Source organism: Lactuca serriola, chromosome 8 (assembly GCF_051521515.1).
Source record: "Lactuca serriola cultivar US96UC23 chromosome 8, Lser_US96UC23_V15, whole genome shotgun sequence".
NCBI classification, from domain to species: domain Eukaryota; kingdom Viridiplantae; phylum Streptophyta; class Magnoliopsida; order Asterales; family Asteraceae; genus Lactuca; species Lactuca serriola.
The window spans coordinates 72,116,147-72,132,447 of NC_136415.1; the positions used below are offsets into that span (position 1 = coordinate 72,116,147).

Below are 16,301 nucleotides of genomic sequence, written 5' to 3' on the forward strand. Positions count from 1 at the left end.
TACAAAGTACATTGTTATTTATTTACTTTCATTCTATTGAAGTTTATATTTATTGTGCAAAATTATATTTTTATCATTGATATTGACTTAATAGAACATGATTTTAATATTTTGAAACCATTTTAAATATTAATAAATTAAAAATAACGATGATTGACTTACGTACAAAACATCAAATTATGTATAAAATAACTGTTTGTGAATGTATGATTAATGATTGTGATTTTTATAGTCTCTATGTTGTTTTACCTTGTCAACCAACCGTATAGAAATGTATAAAATACAAATACAAAATTGACAACAAATTTGACTATTTTGCCACGACTTAAAAACTAATTTATAATGAGTCACATTTCTGCCGTGTTAACATTTTTTTTCTACATTTTTTATAGAATTATTAAATTAAACAATGAAACTGTAGAAAATATGCAAAATATAGTAGCATTGTAGTTTATAGATTTTTTATTTTAACATTTTTTCATAAGAAAGTATATTGTTATGCTGCGTGTGACTGATTTACCCATGAATTTCTACCTATTTTCCAAAAAAGATGAGAATTATAAAAGAACTTCATAACTAAGCAAAAAATAGCATTGTAATTTTATAAATAATAAATTTCTGCCAATTTAATTTTTTTGGGTTCAAATATATTAAAAAGTTATGGTGTTATATTAAACATCAAATTGATAGTATAATGTGTTACCATGTGAATGTGTTATAATTAAATACAAAAATGGGAACAAATTTTACTGTTTTACCCCTACTCAAATAAGTATTTTATAGTAAGTCATATTTTTGCCATATTTTCCAAAAAAAACTAAAATTTACAATTCTCAAAACTTCAAAATTCTGCAGAAACTAGCATTGCACTTTCCTTAAATGTGATTTTTTGCATATTTTGTTAAAAAATTATAATTTAACAATAAACTTTGGAAAAAATCTATAAAATTGCAGTAAACTTTTTAACAATATATATATATATATATATATATATATATATATATATATATATATATATATATATAACATTTTTTCCAAAACAAAAATACATTGTTTAGCTGTGTGTATGTGTTGTAAAAAAAATACAAAAATATCAATGTTATAAAAAAAATACAGAAAAATACAAAAATATCAATGTTTCCTATTGCAATTTAGTTTTTTCTTTACAGAATACTATTACACATTAGGATGTATTCAAATTTTATAATTATTTAGTTACAAATTGTCATTTCATATTTATTATCAATGTAAAGGGGTGTAGGAAAGTAGTGTTGTTTTTTTTTTTTTTTTAATTTAAATATAAAGTCTTTTTTATAACATCTAACTTCCAAAGTCATCCGACTACAACTATATATTATGTATTTTCTGGTCATATTTTCCCTTAAACAAAACATGCAATTGGTTTCGATAGTTTTTCTCAATAAATGTGATTGTTTTGCCCTTGATGAAATAACTACTTTTAAATACAAATGTATAACAGTAACCTTAGAAATAAGATATCTAATTTTCATTCAAAGAACTATTTCAAAATTTTTTATTCCTAATAATTATTTACAATATGTCAATAGTTTTTTTTATTACTTTGTATTTCAATTACCTTCTTATTCATCATAGTTTATGATATTAACTTTTTTTTAATAAACTCGTGTAATACACGGATCTCACACCTAGTCATTAAGAACCAAGAACTAATAGAAGTTTTAATACGCGTTTTAAAATTGGTTATTGTGACTTTGATTGACTTCAACAATCATAACCAAAATAGGATGATCACAAGCATGATCAAAATAAGGAACTACTTAAGAATATGGTCTTTTTTTTGATGTGTTACACAAATAACCTTATACTTTGCAGTAATATCTATGTGAAATATATATATATATATATATATATATATATATATATATATATATATATATATATATATACTAGTTTATAACCCGTGATAACCACGGTTATAAAATTAATTAAACTTTCGTATTAAAAAATCAAAATTATTATACAATTATTTTAAATAAATTATTACTTAAGAGATATTTTTAGTTATATAAAATTATAATCGTTAATTTAAATAAATACGTGGAGTTATATCATTTTATAATTTATATTAATTTTATTTTATTTTTTAATCTAATGTTATTAATTTAATATAATTAAAGGGAGAAATTTTAAATTTTGAAATTTAAAATGAATAATCAATTATTAATTTAATAAAATTAGAGTGGGAAATTTAACATTTGAAATTTGAAATGAATAATTAATAGATTGACAAGTGACATGATAAATGATATATAACATTAATGAGGGGTTTTAATTGCATGACACTTGTCAAAATATATATATATATATATATATATATATATATATATATATATATATATATATTATGCTGCAAAATTCATTTTTACAATGGTGTGCATCACAAAAAAATTCAAAAAAATAAAATAAATGGAATATTATATATTTCGCAATATTTGAAGACATGACTTTTTATTTATCTTTAATCTTTGGTGGTATAATCATTTAAAAATGTGAAATCATAGCAAAGGATGATTTTACATGATCCCATAATAAAATATGTGATCATTTATGTAAAAAAATATGTTAATTTTATTAAAAAAAACATTTTCCTAATATTTTGGTGTTTTGTGATATTTTTCACATTTTAAGGGTTTAAGGTGATAGTGTGTAGAATTGTGATGACTGATCAAAGGAATTATAAATATATTCTTGTTATTATCACTCCGTCGTTAATCGATATGAAGAATGGAGAGAAACGAGTCAATGATGAAGGGAAGGTATAAGCTTAGAAAATTATTAGAAGAAATCTATTGGAAATTGAAGCATAAGCTTCCAAAGTAAAGAGCTTAGAAAGGGTGTTTGCTAAAGTGTGACGTTGCTGGGAATTTGAGGTATGTTCCTCAAACTGTTATACTGATTAATTATAAATTACCGAGAAAGAAATGGAAGTGTTAATGAAGTTTTCTATAAGTTATTAAGTAAAATTTATCAGTGGGTTAAAAAAATGTTGATCCGGGTTGTGATAATCGTATTTTGACCTAATTTAGTCAGCGTTGTGAAGTTATTGAGTTGCTGTAGTTAGATGATCAAATTAAACAATCCGTGAAGTTAATATGCTGCTGTGTATGTTATAAATGAATGGAATTTGGAGGAAAATGACTATTGAATTCTTGTATTGCTATGTTTAAGCACCAAATACTTTTGGAAGTTCATTATTAGTCATTTACTGATTACCATTTGTGGTATTTTAAATCAGGTCAGGTTAGTGATGAAAAATCGTTTGGGTGTAAAGATAGGTTGAGGATCTATTTTTTGAGACACTGAAGCAAGTTAAGAAAAAAAAATGTATTGTCTAAAAAAAGACACTTAATATCAAAAAAGTAGTATACAGTTGCTCTCGTCTTATGTTCCTATGTTGAAAGTGGTCCGTGTATCTTTATCGTGAACTTTAAAAATATATTTTTATCTACATAAGTTACTGAATTATCATTTAAGAATTGATCACTCATATTATTAATATTATGTAACTTTCTTACAAACTATCAAGGAAAATAAAGCTAATTGTTAAGAACGTTAAGCTTACCAATAACCATAACTAACTAACCAATGATTTAATGTTTAAGTTATAGTTTATCATTTTATAATTATTAGTCATTGTTTACCAATATAAGTTATCTTTAATCAAATAGAGACAAGAGAAAACCACCTAATTAAGTAATAGAAGAATGAATAACTGGAGCACAGATATATTGAGGCTGCGATCAATCAGAGAGTCAACAGAGAGATGAGAGTCAATTCTGATTGTGTATTGCGCTCGAGTATGAGTTGACAATTTGTTTTTTTCTTTTTCTTACTTTTTTGTGCTTTTGTTTTGGATATCGAATAATTAATAAGAGCGCATGCATACGTTCCATAGCTACAAGTCCGCCTCTGATGTCAAATTGGTTCTTAAACTTCAAAAGTTGGCAAGTATGAGGATACATTCATGAATATTAGCAGACCCCATTAATGATCTTTCTATGTAGTCGAGTGCGGAAGAAAAAAGTTCTTATACATGACCTATGCTAACCATCTGCTGTTAAAGTTCATAAAATTAAATCACCTTCCCAAAATATGGTGTTGTGTCTCTATCTAGATCTTTATGTGCCAATACCAGAACTAATATATCTTTTGATACAATCTACAAGAACCAAACACTAATAAAAGTTTGCATGTATGTTTTAAATTTGATTATTCTTGACTTGATTATTGGGACATAATTAACCAAAATAAGAAGATAACAAATTGATCAACATTAGGGAGGTACTTAATAGAATGGCCCTTTTTTCGATGTTTTACACAACGACCTGGCCCTATTGATCAAAATTAGGGAGGTACTTGATAAAATTTTATAATTGTCATTTCGAAACATAACAAATGGCAAGTAGATACGATACAATAGCATCAAAATGTGATATTTAGTGGAAAAATCGATAATATTAGAAGTTTTATAATTTTCATTTTGAAAATTGGTAGATAGAGTTTTTGAAAAGTATCTCATGCAATGCGATAAAACACATTATATATTTACTGAAATCCCAATTCCCAAATGCCCTATTAAGAATGGCCCTATTAATCAAAACTAAGGAGGTACTCGATAGAATTTTATAATTATCATTTCGAAACATAACAAACGGAAAGTAGATAAGACACTATAGCATCAAAATGTGACATTTGGTGGTAAAATCAGTAATATTAGAAAATTTATAATTGTCATTTCGAAAATTGATAGATAGAGTTTTTGAACAGTGACCCTTGTAATGAGATAAAATACACATTATGTATTTTCTGAAATCCCAAATGCCCTATTTATGTATTTTTGCAAATCGCCAAAAACTAGATCATTTATTTATATCTTACAAAATCAGGTGACCAGTTTTGTAAATATCCCTATTTTACGGGTTAGGATGTGATAGTGTTAAGAACTGTGATGACTAATAATGAAACTCTGAAACATGAGTAAATATATAAAGGATTATAATTACTTTCTTATTGTTTTCACTCTTTCGTTAATGGAAATGAAGAAATGATAGAAAAGAGTCAACGGTACCTACCTACTCAAATCGATCCAAGTTAAAAAAATAAATTAAGGAATCCTATGGAGATGAAGTATAAGCTTGCAGAGTAAAGAGCTACAAAGGGTTTCTGCTAAAGTTTGATTTTTCACGGAATCTGAGGTACATTCTTCAAACTGATAAATCGATGAATTATAAGTTACCATGAAAGAAATGGAAGTTGTGAAGATTTAGAATTAGTGTAGTTAGATGATCAAATTATAGTGATGTGTGTATGTTATAAATGAATGGAATTTGGAGGATGATGACTAATGATGTGTGTATGTGTTGTGGATACAAAAAGAAAGTGAAACAGGTCCGTGTTGTAGTGATGTGTGTTTGTCGAAAGGTGTTAGGACATTTACTGACTACCAATTGTGTTGTTTCAAATTGATTCTGGTTAGCGATGAAAATATTGATTTGGTGTAAACATAAGTAGAGGATCTATTGTTGGGACCTTTTGGCGAGTTTCAACTTAACCTTTTTAAATCGGATACAAGTTATAGGTGTTGGTGTAATGGGAAAGCAAAAGTTCATAAATTAAGCCTTGTGAAACCAATAGAGACTTATAATCAATACACTTATAATTAATGATGATTACGAGTCTGAATTTTAATAGATGGTAAAATTATAAAAATTGTAATATAGTGACCTAGTAAAGTTTCTTTAAAGGCTATATATGTCCTTTTGTATTACAAGAGATAAATGTTGACATCAAATTATAAATGTGAACATATATCTTGCGCTCCAAGGAGAATTGGATCTAGGCACCATTGATGCGAGTGTGAAGTTTTCTAGAGGATCAGAATGGTGAAGATGAAAGTGGTAGTGCTTAGGAAATCCAGAATTAAGTAACTTTGTTGTATATTGATGGTCTGCTAAACTTAAAAATTACATAAGACCATTTCGATTGAATTTCATGGAGTGTATTAGTTTACCCTTAGTTAGCATGAACTTGAGAGGCTGTTTGTAAACAATATTGTAATTATGTTTTAAGATTCTATGGTAATCTTAAGTGTGAAAACAATTTTGTAATTGATATATAATTTCTTTTCTAACTATTTGAAATACATATAGCATATATTTTATACGAAATGAAATATGCTTATATGTAATTTATTTAAGAATACCTTTATTTGATTAAATAAAATAACACGTTTAATTAATCAAGTTAATATATTTAGTTTTGTATATAATCCATAACAAAAAATTATGTTCGAATAATTCATTCCATTATTTTGAGCCAACCTAACATGACTATAAAATGTAATGATCTATACTATTACCTTGTTCATTCCATTCCATCATAGCAAATGAACCGTATGGAATTATAATTACTTTTTCATTATTTTCCCATGGAAATTAATGTATGAGCTTGCAAAGTACAGAGTTCGGGAAGGGAGTTTGCTAAAATTTGGTTTTGCTCAGAAATCTCCTCCACTTCTTTTAAGAAGAATCTCAAAGTAGAATATAGAGTAAAACATTAGTTTTTACAATGTGATTGTGGAAAAACTAACTCACATTACCTAAATTGTTTCATGCCTATCTTTAGAACTGTAACTTCTATTATACATTCAAAGGAGTTTTTACGACCAGAAATGAAAAATAAAATGTAAGGACTGGTTATGAGATTTTCTACGTGGTAACCTGTTCAATTTTGAGTTCTTACAGGTTTTCCAACATGATAACAGGTTATATTGGAAACTCACATCTCTGTATAAAGTTCTTTTCATTGAGGTGCTCAAACCACATATCTTCTATCTCAATAAGTCAAGACATTGATGGTATCACCATCATCTTCTGTGTTCTGGAAGTACGATGTTTTTCTTAGCTTCAGAGGAGAAGATACTCGAAATACTTTTGTGGGCCATCTCTACTCGGCTCTTGAACAAGAAGGTATCTTTGCTTACAAGGACGACGAAACACTCCCCCGAGGCGAATCGATCCACCCATCCCTTATGAAGGCTATTGAAGAATCACAGATAGCCATCATTGTATTTTCAAAAAACTATTGTGATTCGTCGTGGTGTCTGGATGAACTTTCATATATTATGAAATGCAGGGATACGAGAGGCCAGATCGTTATGCCTATATTTTATGACGTGAATCCTGCTCAAGTACGAAAACCAAAACGGAAATACGGAGAAGTGTTTGCTAAACACGAGTTGGACAACAAAACCAAGGTTGAATCTTGGAGAAAAGCACTCGTGGATGCAAGTAACCTTTCTGGATGGGAACCCAAACACATTGCCAATGGGTAATTTGTCTTCGTTTTAATATTTCTTGGTGAAGTTGATGACTTTATAAACAGAGAGGATTTGACTACATCACTTGTTTTGAGCCAAATATGTTTTCTGTTCAAGATTATAAGATGCTCAAAGTAAATGTGTTTTCGTATGCTAGTGGCCAAGTTAAAAGGCATCCCAAGTCCTAGGATTATGGATAAGCTCAAATTAAGCTGTGATGTAATCTATTATGTTCTTATTTCTAAATTCGTACATGACACCTCTCTTCAAGTTACGACAACAAACCCATGTAGCTTTACTTTTTGCAATTTGAAACTATTCCTTCTTCCCAAGAAAGTTGCTACAAACTACTTGTGTTATTGATTTTAGAAATTCTGTTTGGATGTGAAAAGTAAAAGGTAATTAGGACTTGGTCTCTTTATTTCATAGAGTAATCTTTTTTCTATGTGAGCAGGTGTTAATTATCCTTTTATGTCCAATGTGTAGGCATGAAGCAAAAGGCATCAAACAAATTGTAGTCGAAATTTCATGGAAGTTGCAGCCAGCAACTTCAAGTGCAAATGAGAATTTGATCGGAATTGATGCTCGCTTGCAAGGTTTGAAATTGGAGTTACAAATTGGGTCAGGTGGTGTGATCATGATTGGAATATGGGGGGTTGGGGGTGGTGGTAAAACTACTCTTGCATCTTCTATCTACAATGAAATTTCTACCAAGTTTGACAGCTGCTGCTTTGTTGAAAATATTCGAGAGGAATCAGGCAGGTATGGTTTGGGAAAATTGAAAGAAAAAATTCTTTCAGAAATGGAAGTAAACAGAGCTGGAGGAGGAAGATGCTTGATAAATAATAGGTTTCGCCACAGAAAGGTCTTGATTGTTTTAGATGATGTCGATAACCTCGACCAGTTAAAAGCACTAGCTGGATCACATGATTGGTTTGGTGAAGGAAGCCGAATAATAATAACAACCCGTGATAAACATTTATTAACCGCACACAAAGTAAATGCAGTATACAATATTAGATTGTTAAACAGTGATGAAGCTATTAAGCTCTTTTACAAGCATGCACCCCGGGATAAGAGGCCTGTGGAAGATTATGACCATCTTTCAAAAGAGGTGATCACTTATGCTGGTGGGCTTCCATTGGCACTTACAGTTCTTGGTTCTTTTCTTTGTGACAAAGACATTCATGAGTGGAGGAGTGCATTAGCTAGACTAAAAGAGATCCCGGATACTGATATTGTAGAAAAGCTAAAAATCAGCTTTGATGGACTTAAACCAATTGAGAAAGAATTGTTCCTAGATATTGCATGCTTTTTTAGGAGGGAACGGAAAGATAAGGCAATGAAGATCCTTGGTGAATGTGGTTTCCATCCGGTTATAGGAGTAAAGGTGTTGATACAAAAGGCTCTCATAACTATTTCAGAATATGGTGAGTTTGATATGCATGATCTTGTGCAAGAAATGGGACATCACATTGTTAGAGGGGAACACCCTAACAATCCTGAAAAACATAGTAGAATTTGGAAGGAGGAAGATATTATGACTATATGTGCTATAGATGCAATGACGGTAATGGTTGAGCTAGCTTTTCATGATATAAGTGTATAAAGAAGCACTCTTACTGCAACTCTCACACCATTTTTCCTCTATCATAGGAACTTGAGATGATTGAAGCAATAAAAGTTAGATACAATATGGCTTATTCTTATCTGCCAATTGCTGCAAACATGAAGAACCTTAGGTGGATTGAATATGCCGGTGAATTTATGCCTAGTAATTTTCCACAAAGGAAGCTTTGTCGTCTAATTTTGTTTAACAGCTTGCAAAAACAACTTTGGGAGGGTTATAAGGTAATTCTTATTGTCTTTCTGCTAATTAAGACATGAAAACAAAGTGGACGATGAATGTTCGACCTAACTAATTGTTAATATCATCAAGCAGCTTCAACTATATTTTTTATAACTAGTAGCTAGTATTGAAAGCACAAACCCTTTATTCTCTTAATCACGATAAACTTGGTAATACATAACTTGTTTGATATGATGTAGACACCTTGGTCATTGTAATCCATGGTATTCATGTAAAGCTCAATATAAATACCCTTTTAAAGATAAACAATGTATTATTATCTACGTAAGATTTTAACATAAATTTATTTTTTGTTGATTGATAACCATTATAAAACATTTATAACAATTTGGGTTCAAAACTATTTCATTATTTTGTTTATATTAAGTATTTTTTATATTGTTATCAAACAAACACTTCAAATGATTTCCATAGGAATTGGTTTTTGTCTAAGTTGAGACATATTTCTTATATATATATATATATATATATATATATATATATATATATATATATATATATATATATATATATATATGCCTGTATGTGTGCCAAAATTTTGAGTTGCTTGCACTTGTATACAACAGTTGCTGCCATATTTGAAGACAATTGAACTCTGCCATTTGCATAACCTAATCATGACACCAGATTTTGATGGACTTCCAAATCTTGAAAGATTCATTCTTAATGGATGTTGGCGTTTAAAAGAGATTCATCCATCGATTGGACGCTTGGAAAAGCTTATTCTCATATGTATTAAATTTTGTGATCGTCTTAAGATGTTTCCACCTGTTACTCGACTAAAGAAACTCAAGACCATTAAGTTCTTGGCATGCCCTGAACTTTTTAATTTCTCAGGGATCCAAGAAGAGAACAAGGAGAGTTTACCACATGTTCATTTGGATGATAATAGTGGGAGTAAAGTTGCGTCCTCTGTAGGATCTTGTCCAGACTTTTTTGTTAATTGTTGGAGGTGTGGTTGCAGCAATCTTCCTGGTGTTGAATGTTGTTTAATGGAGCCTTCTTCCCCTCACAAAAATGTGAAGCATTTTTTGCGTGACATCAATATGAACCACATAGGGTTACGTTTCTTTCTCAAGAACTTGAGAAAGTTGGATCTTAGCTTCTGCAGTTTGGGAGATAAAGAAATCGGCTCTGCTGTTTGGGAGTTACCCAACTTGCGGAAACTCTATCTATCAGGAAATCACTTTTCACAATTAAATTTTAGTTTCCTGCAAGTTCCTCAGCTCAAACTGCTCGACGTGTCATGCTGCCAAGGCCTTGTAAAATTGTCAGATCTGCCATCAAGTATAGCTGTTGTTTTAGCAATTGGTTGTTTCTCACTTGAAAGCTTGGGAGATATTTCAAACTGTAAATGGTTGTGGAATGTCTCAATTCTGGGAAACAACAAACTTGTTGGTTGCATATTACTTGACTCCATGCTCCAGGTTTAGTTCTACTTACCTTTTAAATTTTACTCATTATCATATAAAACCCAAACCTAAGAATTATAAGTAAATATGTTTTCCATGGCAGGGAAATGCTATTGAAGTTTACTTTATCAATATCATTCTTAAACCTCAGGTTCCAAATAGGTTTGTGGGTAGGTTGTTTAGGGGAACATTTACACTGCATCTTCCTGATGATTGGTACAATGAATATTGTGGGTTCTTAGTATGTGTAGTTACCCAAATCTACCGTCCGTGTATTAATATAGTCGTGAAGCAGGAGGTATATGAAGAAAATTCTCTATTTGAGCTTTTGCGGGAGTCTAATGAAGCAGTAGAGCCTATATATGATGGAACAATGACATTCATAGGATACGTTTCGTTTGGTTCATTGAGGCACACTGCATTTCCAAATTCATCATACAATATGATTTCATTTTCCCTAAAAGTCATGGATTGGAATTTATTGAAGAATGAGAGTTATGTTGGAGCTGAGCTCGTTCCTAGGAAAAGTAAAGGTGATCAGCTGCAAACAACAAAAGTTGCAACAGATTCCTCGGAATTTTGGGACGAGGAGAAAGTTTATGCTAGAAAGACATTTACGATCCAAGTCCAACATGATTCAAAATCTTCTATTAATATTATATGGTGACCTATGGAGAACAAGTTCTGATTATGTCTTAGTGGCTGGTTTGTAGGTTTATGGTTTTCTTTTTATTCTTTTATTTAACCATGATGAGTTCTTTCCCTGTACTACTTTAATTTTTTGGGTTCCTCTATTTCTACGACACCATGTTTTGCTACCACTACTAGAAAACAACCCTTTAATGACGCGCAAACAATGACACTCGCTGATAGAGGACTCGCATTTGTGTGAGCCCTAAAAAATAATGTCAATTTTGCAAAATTTGAAGGATATAGGACACGCATTTGTGCGTGCCCTAAAAGTAGTGTTAGAAAAGAAAAAAAAAAGTAAATGCGAAGGGCGCCTTTCATAAAATGTGCGTCCTCTAAATGTGTCGCTTTATAACATTTTAATGAAACACGCGTTTTTATGGCGGGATTTGACCCGCCTATTGAATCCCAAAAATTTCCAATTAGCAAGAAAAAACCCTAGGCCTTCGTCTTCATAGCAGCATCGTACCACCACCCGACCTCCGATCTCGCTCCGCCAAGTGTCTCCGACCATCTTCTCCAACCATTCTTTCCTGTCGCACTACACCGATAACAAAACCCCCATCACTATTTTAAACCACCCGTGATATGCATCCTCATCCTTCCCTCTAGATCTTCATTCTCTGTAAAAACCCTTCTACCATTGATGATCGAATTGCACTCCAAAAAATTACACAATGAAATCCCAAAAGAATTATAAAAAAATCCCGCTACTAAGAAAAACCCCAAACAACCGGTGGTATTTCCCTAAAATTCATGGATTATCTCATGCGATTTTAGCGATTTTCGTTTCCCCCCTATTTTTTTGGCATCAATCACTTCTTAGGCGGTCTTTGGCCTTCATTTCTATTGTATCTGGTTTCCCTTGTGCTCCTCCACCTCTGTTTCCATCTTTCATCTTCAAGTTCTTCACATCAATGATTCAGATGATTCATATGATTCTAGGTCAAAGAGGAGGAAGAAGAGCTACTGTTCAAGTTCTAGGATTAGAAGCAGGAAATCAATATCAGTATGTGAGATTGAGTAAGATGAATCCACTGATAAAAAGAATACCCCACCAAGAAAACCCATAAACCCTCGTTATTAACTACATAAGCCAGAAATGCCTCGTATAGGGTTTTATTTATCAATGCTCCCGCCAAAGGTACTCTCGTGTCTTTTTAACTTGAGTACATGTATACATTTCTTGACAAATTTATTGGATTTTCTACTTTGGTTAACCTAGAAATTGACAATACTTCATGAATTGTGGATACATGGTTTCTACTGTTTGTTCCTGGACTTGAAGTTCTATAGATACCGAGGAGTTCCTGAACTAGAAGTTCTATAGACCTGAACCATGAATCTTGTATCAGGTACCTGCCTTCTATGCTAATGTTGCTTTCTCTTTCTATTGTGCTATGAAGCCCTAGTGCGTGACTATTGAATTGACAAGAGTGCTTTACTGGGAACGAGTAGTGAGTACATTTGTAAATAATCTATATTGGTCAAAATTTGGTGATGCCTAGTGGTGATCTATCAGAAAAGCTAAAGAATTTGTTCTCTTTTTCTTCTTGTTATTTTTAGATGAATGGATTCTGCATAGTTCTTCAAAATGTGTAGGAGTGATCTACACTTTCTACACAACAGGATTGCAATCCATGTATCCAACTGTGTGTTATTCATTCAAACCCAAAATAATCACAGGATTTATAAACATTTATAAAGCAATAAGTAAATCACCTAACTCTGTGACACTTCCTAGTAGTCTTAAGGGTAGGAAATAAGTAGAAGTACAGAATAAAGGAGCTAATGAGGGGTATTTTGGTCATTCTCATAGTTAGGCCGGTTTAAGTAAGTATGATGGTTTGCAGTTAAGTCTATGTTTATAATGTTATTTATTTATTTATTTACTTTGTTGCACTTAAGTCTATGTTTATCACCATAGGTAATCTGGTTTTAATATCCAAATAACCCAACAGCAAAATTAAATCCTTAAAATAAGTTTCTGCACATTTAATATACGAATACTACTCATTTGTTGGTTTACCTCTCCCACTTGAATATGAATTTACTTCCATGGCTTGAGAAAGTTACATTGTTTGATTAATTTTTATTCAGATTAAAGTAACTTGGGTTTGCTAAGATTGCTCCCCTGTAAATCACACCTTGAAAATAAAATAAATAACAGTATTAGAAATTATGCAGAGGGTATTTTAGGTTATATGATTAGAGAGTACCATGTATTCACAACACATTAAGTGAATTTCCAAAAGTTATAGAAACTAAGAGGAAAATGATAAATAATGATCTTTTCTATTACTAAGTTGTCAAGAATTATCGATATTATAAATGATAAAAATAACAAAGAAAACTTATATTATTGATATCGTTTTAATTCATATTTTTCCTAGTTTATGCAGTAAAGTTGTTTTTGAAATATTGAAGTTTTTGTTGCAGCTAAGGAGCATGTGGTAGGATGGTATAGGACTGGCCCAAAGATAAGGGAGAATGATCTTGATGGTCATGGTCTATTTAATGAGTAAGCATTAGGATTTTATACTCAAGTTAAATTTTGTGATATTGACTGAGGAACCTTGTTACTGCAAATAACTGAAAGAGTTTCCTTGTTGAGCAAAAGCCTCTTTCCAGAAACAACCCTTAAAAGACCATTCAATATCAAAGTCCCAAACCATTGTTGCATATCCGGCTTCACCACGTCTGATCCTTTACCCTTTTTATTCTTTAACCAAGACTCATATATCTCTGCTGTGGATGCTCTAAGATCTGATACTCGAATAGGTGCACTTGTTGCCAATAGTCCCCATAAGGAGCAGGAGCAAAGATGACTCATCAAACACATCAGAAAACTACAAGTATGATCCATCAATCACTCATGAAGTTGATAGCATTAAGAACAGGGTTACTAAGTCAAAAAAAGAAACGGATCTGATGAATTGGCAATTTCTTATGAAGAGAATCAAAGGCTCAGAGGAAGCTTGGAGGTTGCTGAGTCATCGATTTTTGAGCTCGAAATGGAAGTAAACACTTTACAGAATTATGCAAATGAAATGTGTAAAGAAACACAAAATTTGCAACAAGAACTAGCTATTGAAGATTCTTCAAGCCAAGAATTAATGAAAGAGGTTACAGATCTTAAATAAGAATGTTCAAGGTTCAAAAACAATCTACAGTAGTTGAAAAAAAAATGAAATTAGAGAAAAGACCAATTCTACCCCTTCAAGAACCAGGGTCTACATCAACAATTAACTCAACAGAAGGGCAACATCTGGAACTTTTAAACGAGTTGAAGATAGCAAAAGCTGAAAGTGAAAGTCTTGTTAGAAAGCTGGAACAAATGGAGTGTTACTATGAAGTACTTGTGGAAGATCTTGAAGAAAACCATAAAAAGATTCTTGGAGAGTTTCAAAGCCTAAAAAATGAACACTCAAGATGTGCTTACTCAATAAATGAGCAGATGTTATGATTCGATGAAGAAAGACGTGAATTGAGTTCCATTAAAAAGGAGTTACAAAAAAGAGCTACAACTTCAGAATCAGCTCTGAAAAGGGATCAATTGAATTACTCAATTACAGTGAGTCCACTCCAAAAAGATCTTGACATGTTGTCTTTTCAAGTTTTGTCCATGTTTGAAACCGATCGGACTGTGGTTAAAGAAGTTTTCTCATATTCATCTCAAGGGCATGAAGATTTAGTTGATGATGATCACCGGAGTAAGAATCTTTTAGGTGGTGGTGATGTGCTTTCCGGTGACCTGAAAAAATCTTAAAGCTTGCAAGAAAATATATACAAGAAAGTGGAAGAAGAGCTTGGTGAAATGTGCTCTATAAATTTGTACTTATATATGTACTCAGGGGCACTTTCGGAAACATTAATGGAAGCAGTTTGTCATATAAGAAAAATAGAAGAGAAATTACAAGAATTGACACATATATAGTTACCTAAGTTTCTAGATAATAAATAGGTTTGATTTTTAGTCGGGAATTTAATCATTTTAGTGGTGTTCTAAAATCTTAGTCTAATGCTTTTCATATACATCAGTGGGATCATGAGTTGCTGGCTACATGGATAAAAATAATGAGTAGAGAACCGTAATGGTAATTTAGTTGCATGTTTAAAAAAAGTTAATAAATAATAATCGTTATATATATTTCTTCAAGTCACAAAACAATCAAATGCCTAATTTATAATTAATCCGACTAACCCGATTGGTTTGACCCTATTTACCCGAAACCCGACTAACCCGTAGCATAATAGGGTCGGGTTTCGAGTCAGATTTTTTTTCTAAAAAAACCCAAATAACCCGACCCGATTAACCCGAAACCCGATCGGGTTGACCCGATTAACACCCCTAGCTACTCATACCTTCTCATCCTTCTGTTCTTTATCTTTTGTTATCCATCCATTATACAAACCTCAGCTTCAAATAATGCTCTTGAATTTATGTGCTCGTGCAATGTGATGCTATACAAACCTGCATTATAAGCCGTTTTTTTGTTAGTAACGACAAAACTTCTTGTTGGATTTATGTTGCTTCCGGCTGCCATATCTACAGAATTCTGGTTTTCTCTTCCTCCAGTTTTCTTTCTTTATTTACTTACTTGAAGTTGATATTTGGTTTATGCATATTAGGTCTGTTATTAGGCAACATATATAATCTCTAACATGCAAGTTTAATTTTTTTTATAGGTCTTTTTGGCAGATTCTTTAGGAAAGGATATCCTCCTTATACCTGAACAAACTCAGGTAAGCTTTGACAGGGTATTGTTGTTATTTAAGTAGTCCCATCTTTAAATTGGTGTAACTTTGAATGTTTGATTAATGTGCATTGATGTATTATTGTATGAAATCTTAATGTTTGAAGGTTGTGGACTCTGCTATAATGAATCCCTGCCCTCATCGGTCGGTAAGATGATAGTATTGAATGAAACTGAGAGTATGTGGCATGTGATTGTTAATTTGTGTGAAT

General features: G+C 31.5%; 1 protein-coding gene across 1 annotated transcript; it reads left to right on the forward strand.

The window, feature by feature from the left end:
• Positions 1 to 6,810: 6,810 nt before the first annotated feature.
• On the forward strand, positions 6,811 to 11,309 carry LOC145067029 (TMV resistance protein N-like). Its single transcript, XM_079014254.1, has 5 exons — positions 6,811 to 7,371; positions 7,847 to 8,963; positions 9,017 to 9,211; positions 9,797 to 10,657; positions 10,746 to 11,309. Exons 1-5 carry the CDS (start codon positions 6,896 to 6,898, stop codon positions 11,307 to 11,309), a joined length of 3,213 nt encoding a protein of 1,070 aa, XP_078870380.1. The 5' UTR covers positions 6,811 to 6,895.
• Positions 11,310 to 16,301: the final 4,992 nt, after the last annotated feature.

Excerpts from the sequence above, each read along its gene's own strand:
- LOC145067029 (XM_079014254.1), top strand. The coding sequence starts at position 6,896 with ATGGTATCACCATCATCTTCTGTGTTCTGGAAGTACGATGTTTTTCTT. Across the intron at positions 7,372-7,846 it reads CCCAAACACATTGCCAATGG|GCATGAAGCAAAAGGCATCA; the intron begins GTAATTTGTCTT and ends TCCAATGTGTAG. Across the intron at positions 10,658-10,745 it reads TACTTGACTCCATGCTCCAG|GGAAATGCTATTGAAGTTTA; the intron begins GTTTAGTTCTAC and ends TTTCCATGGCAG.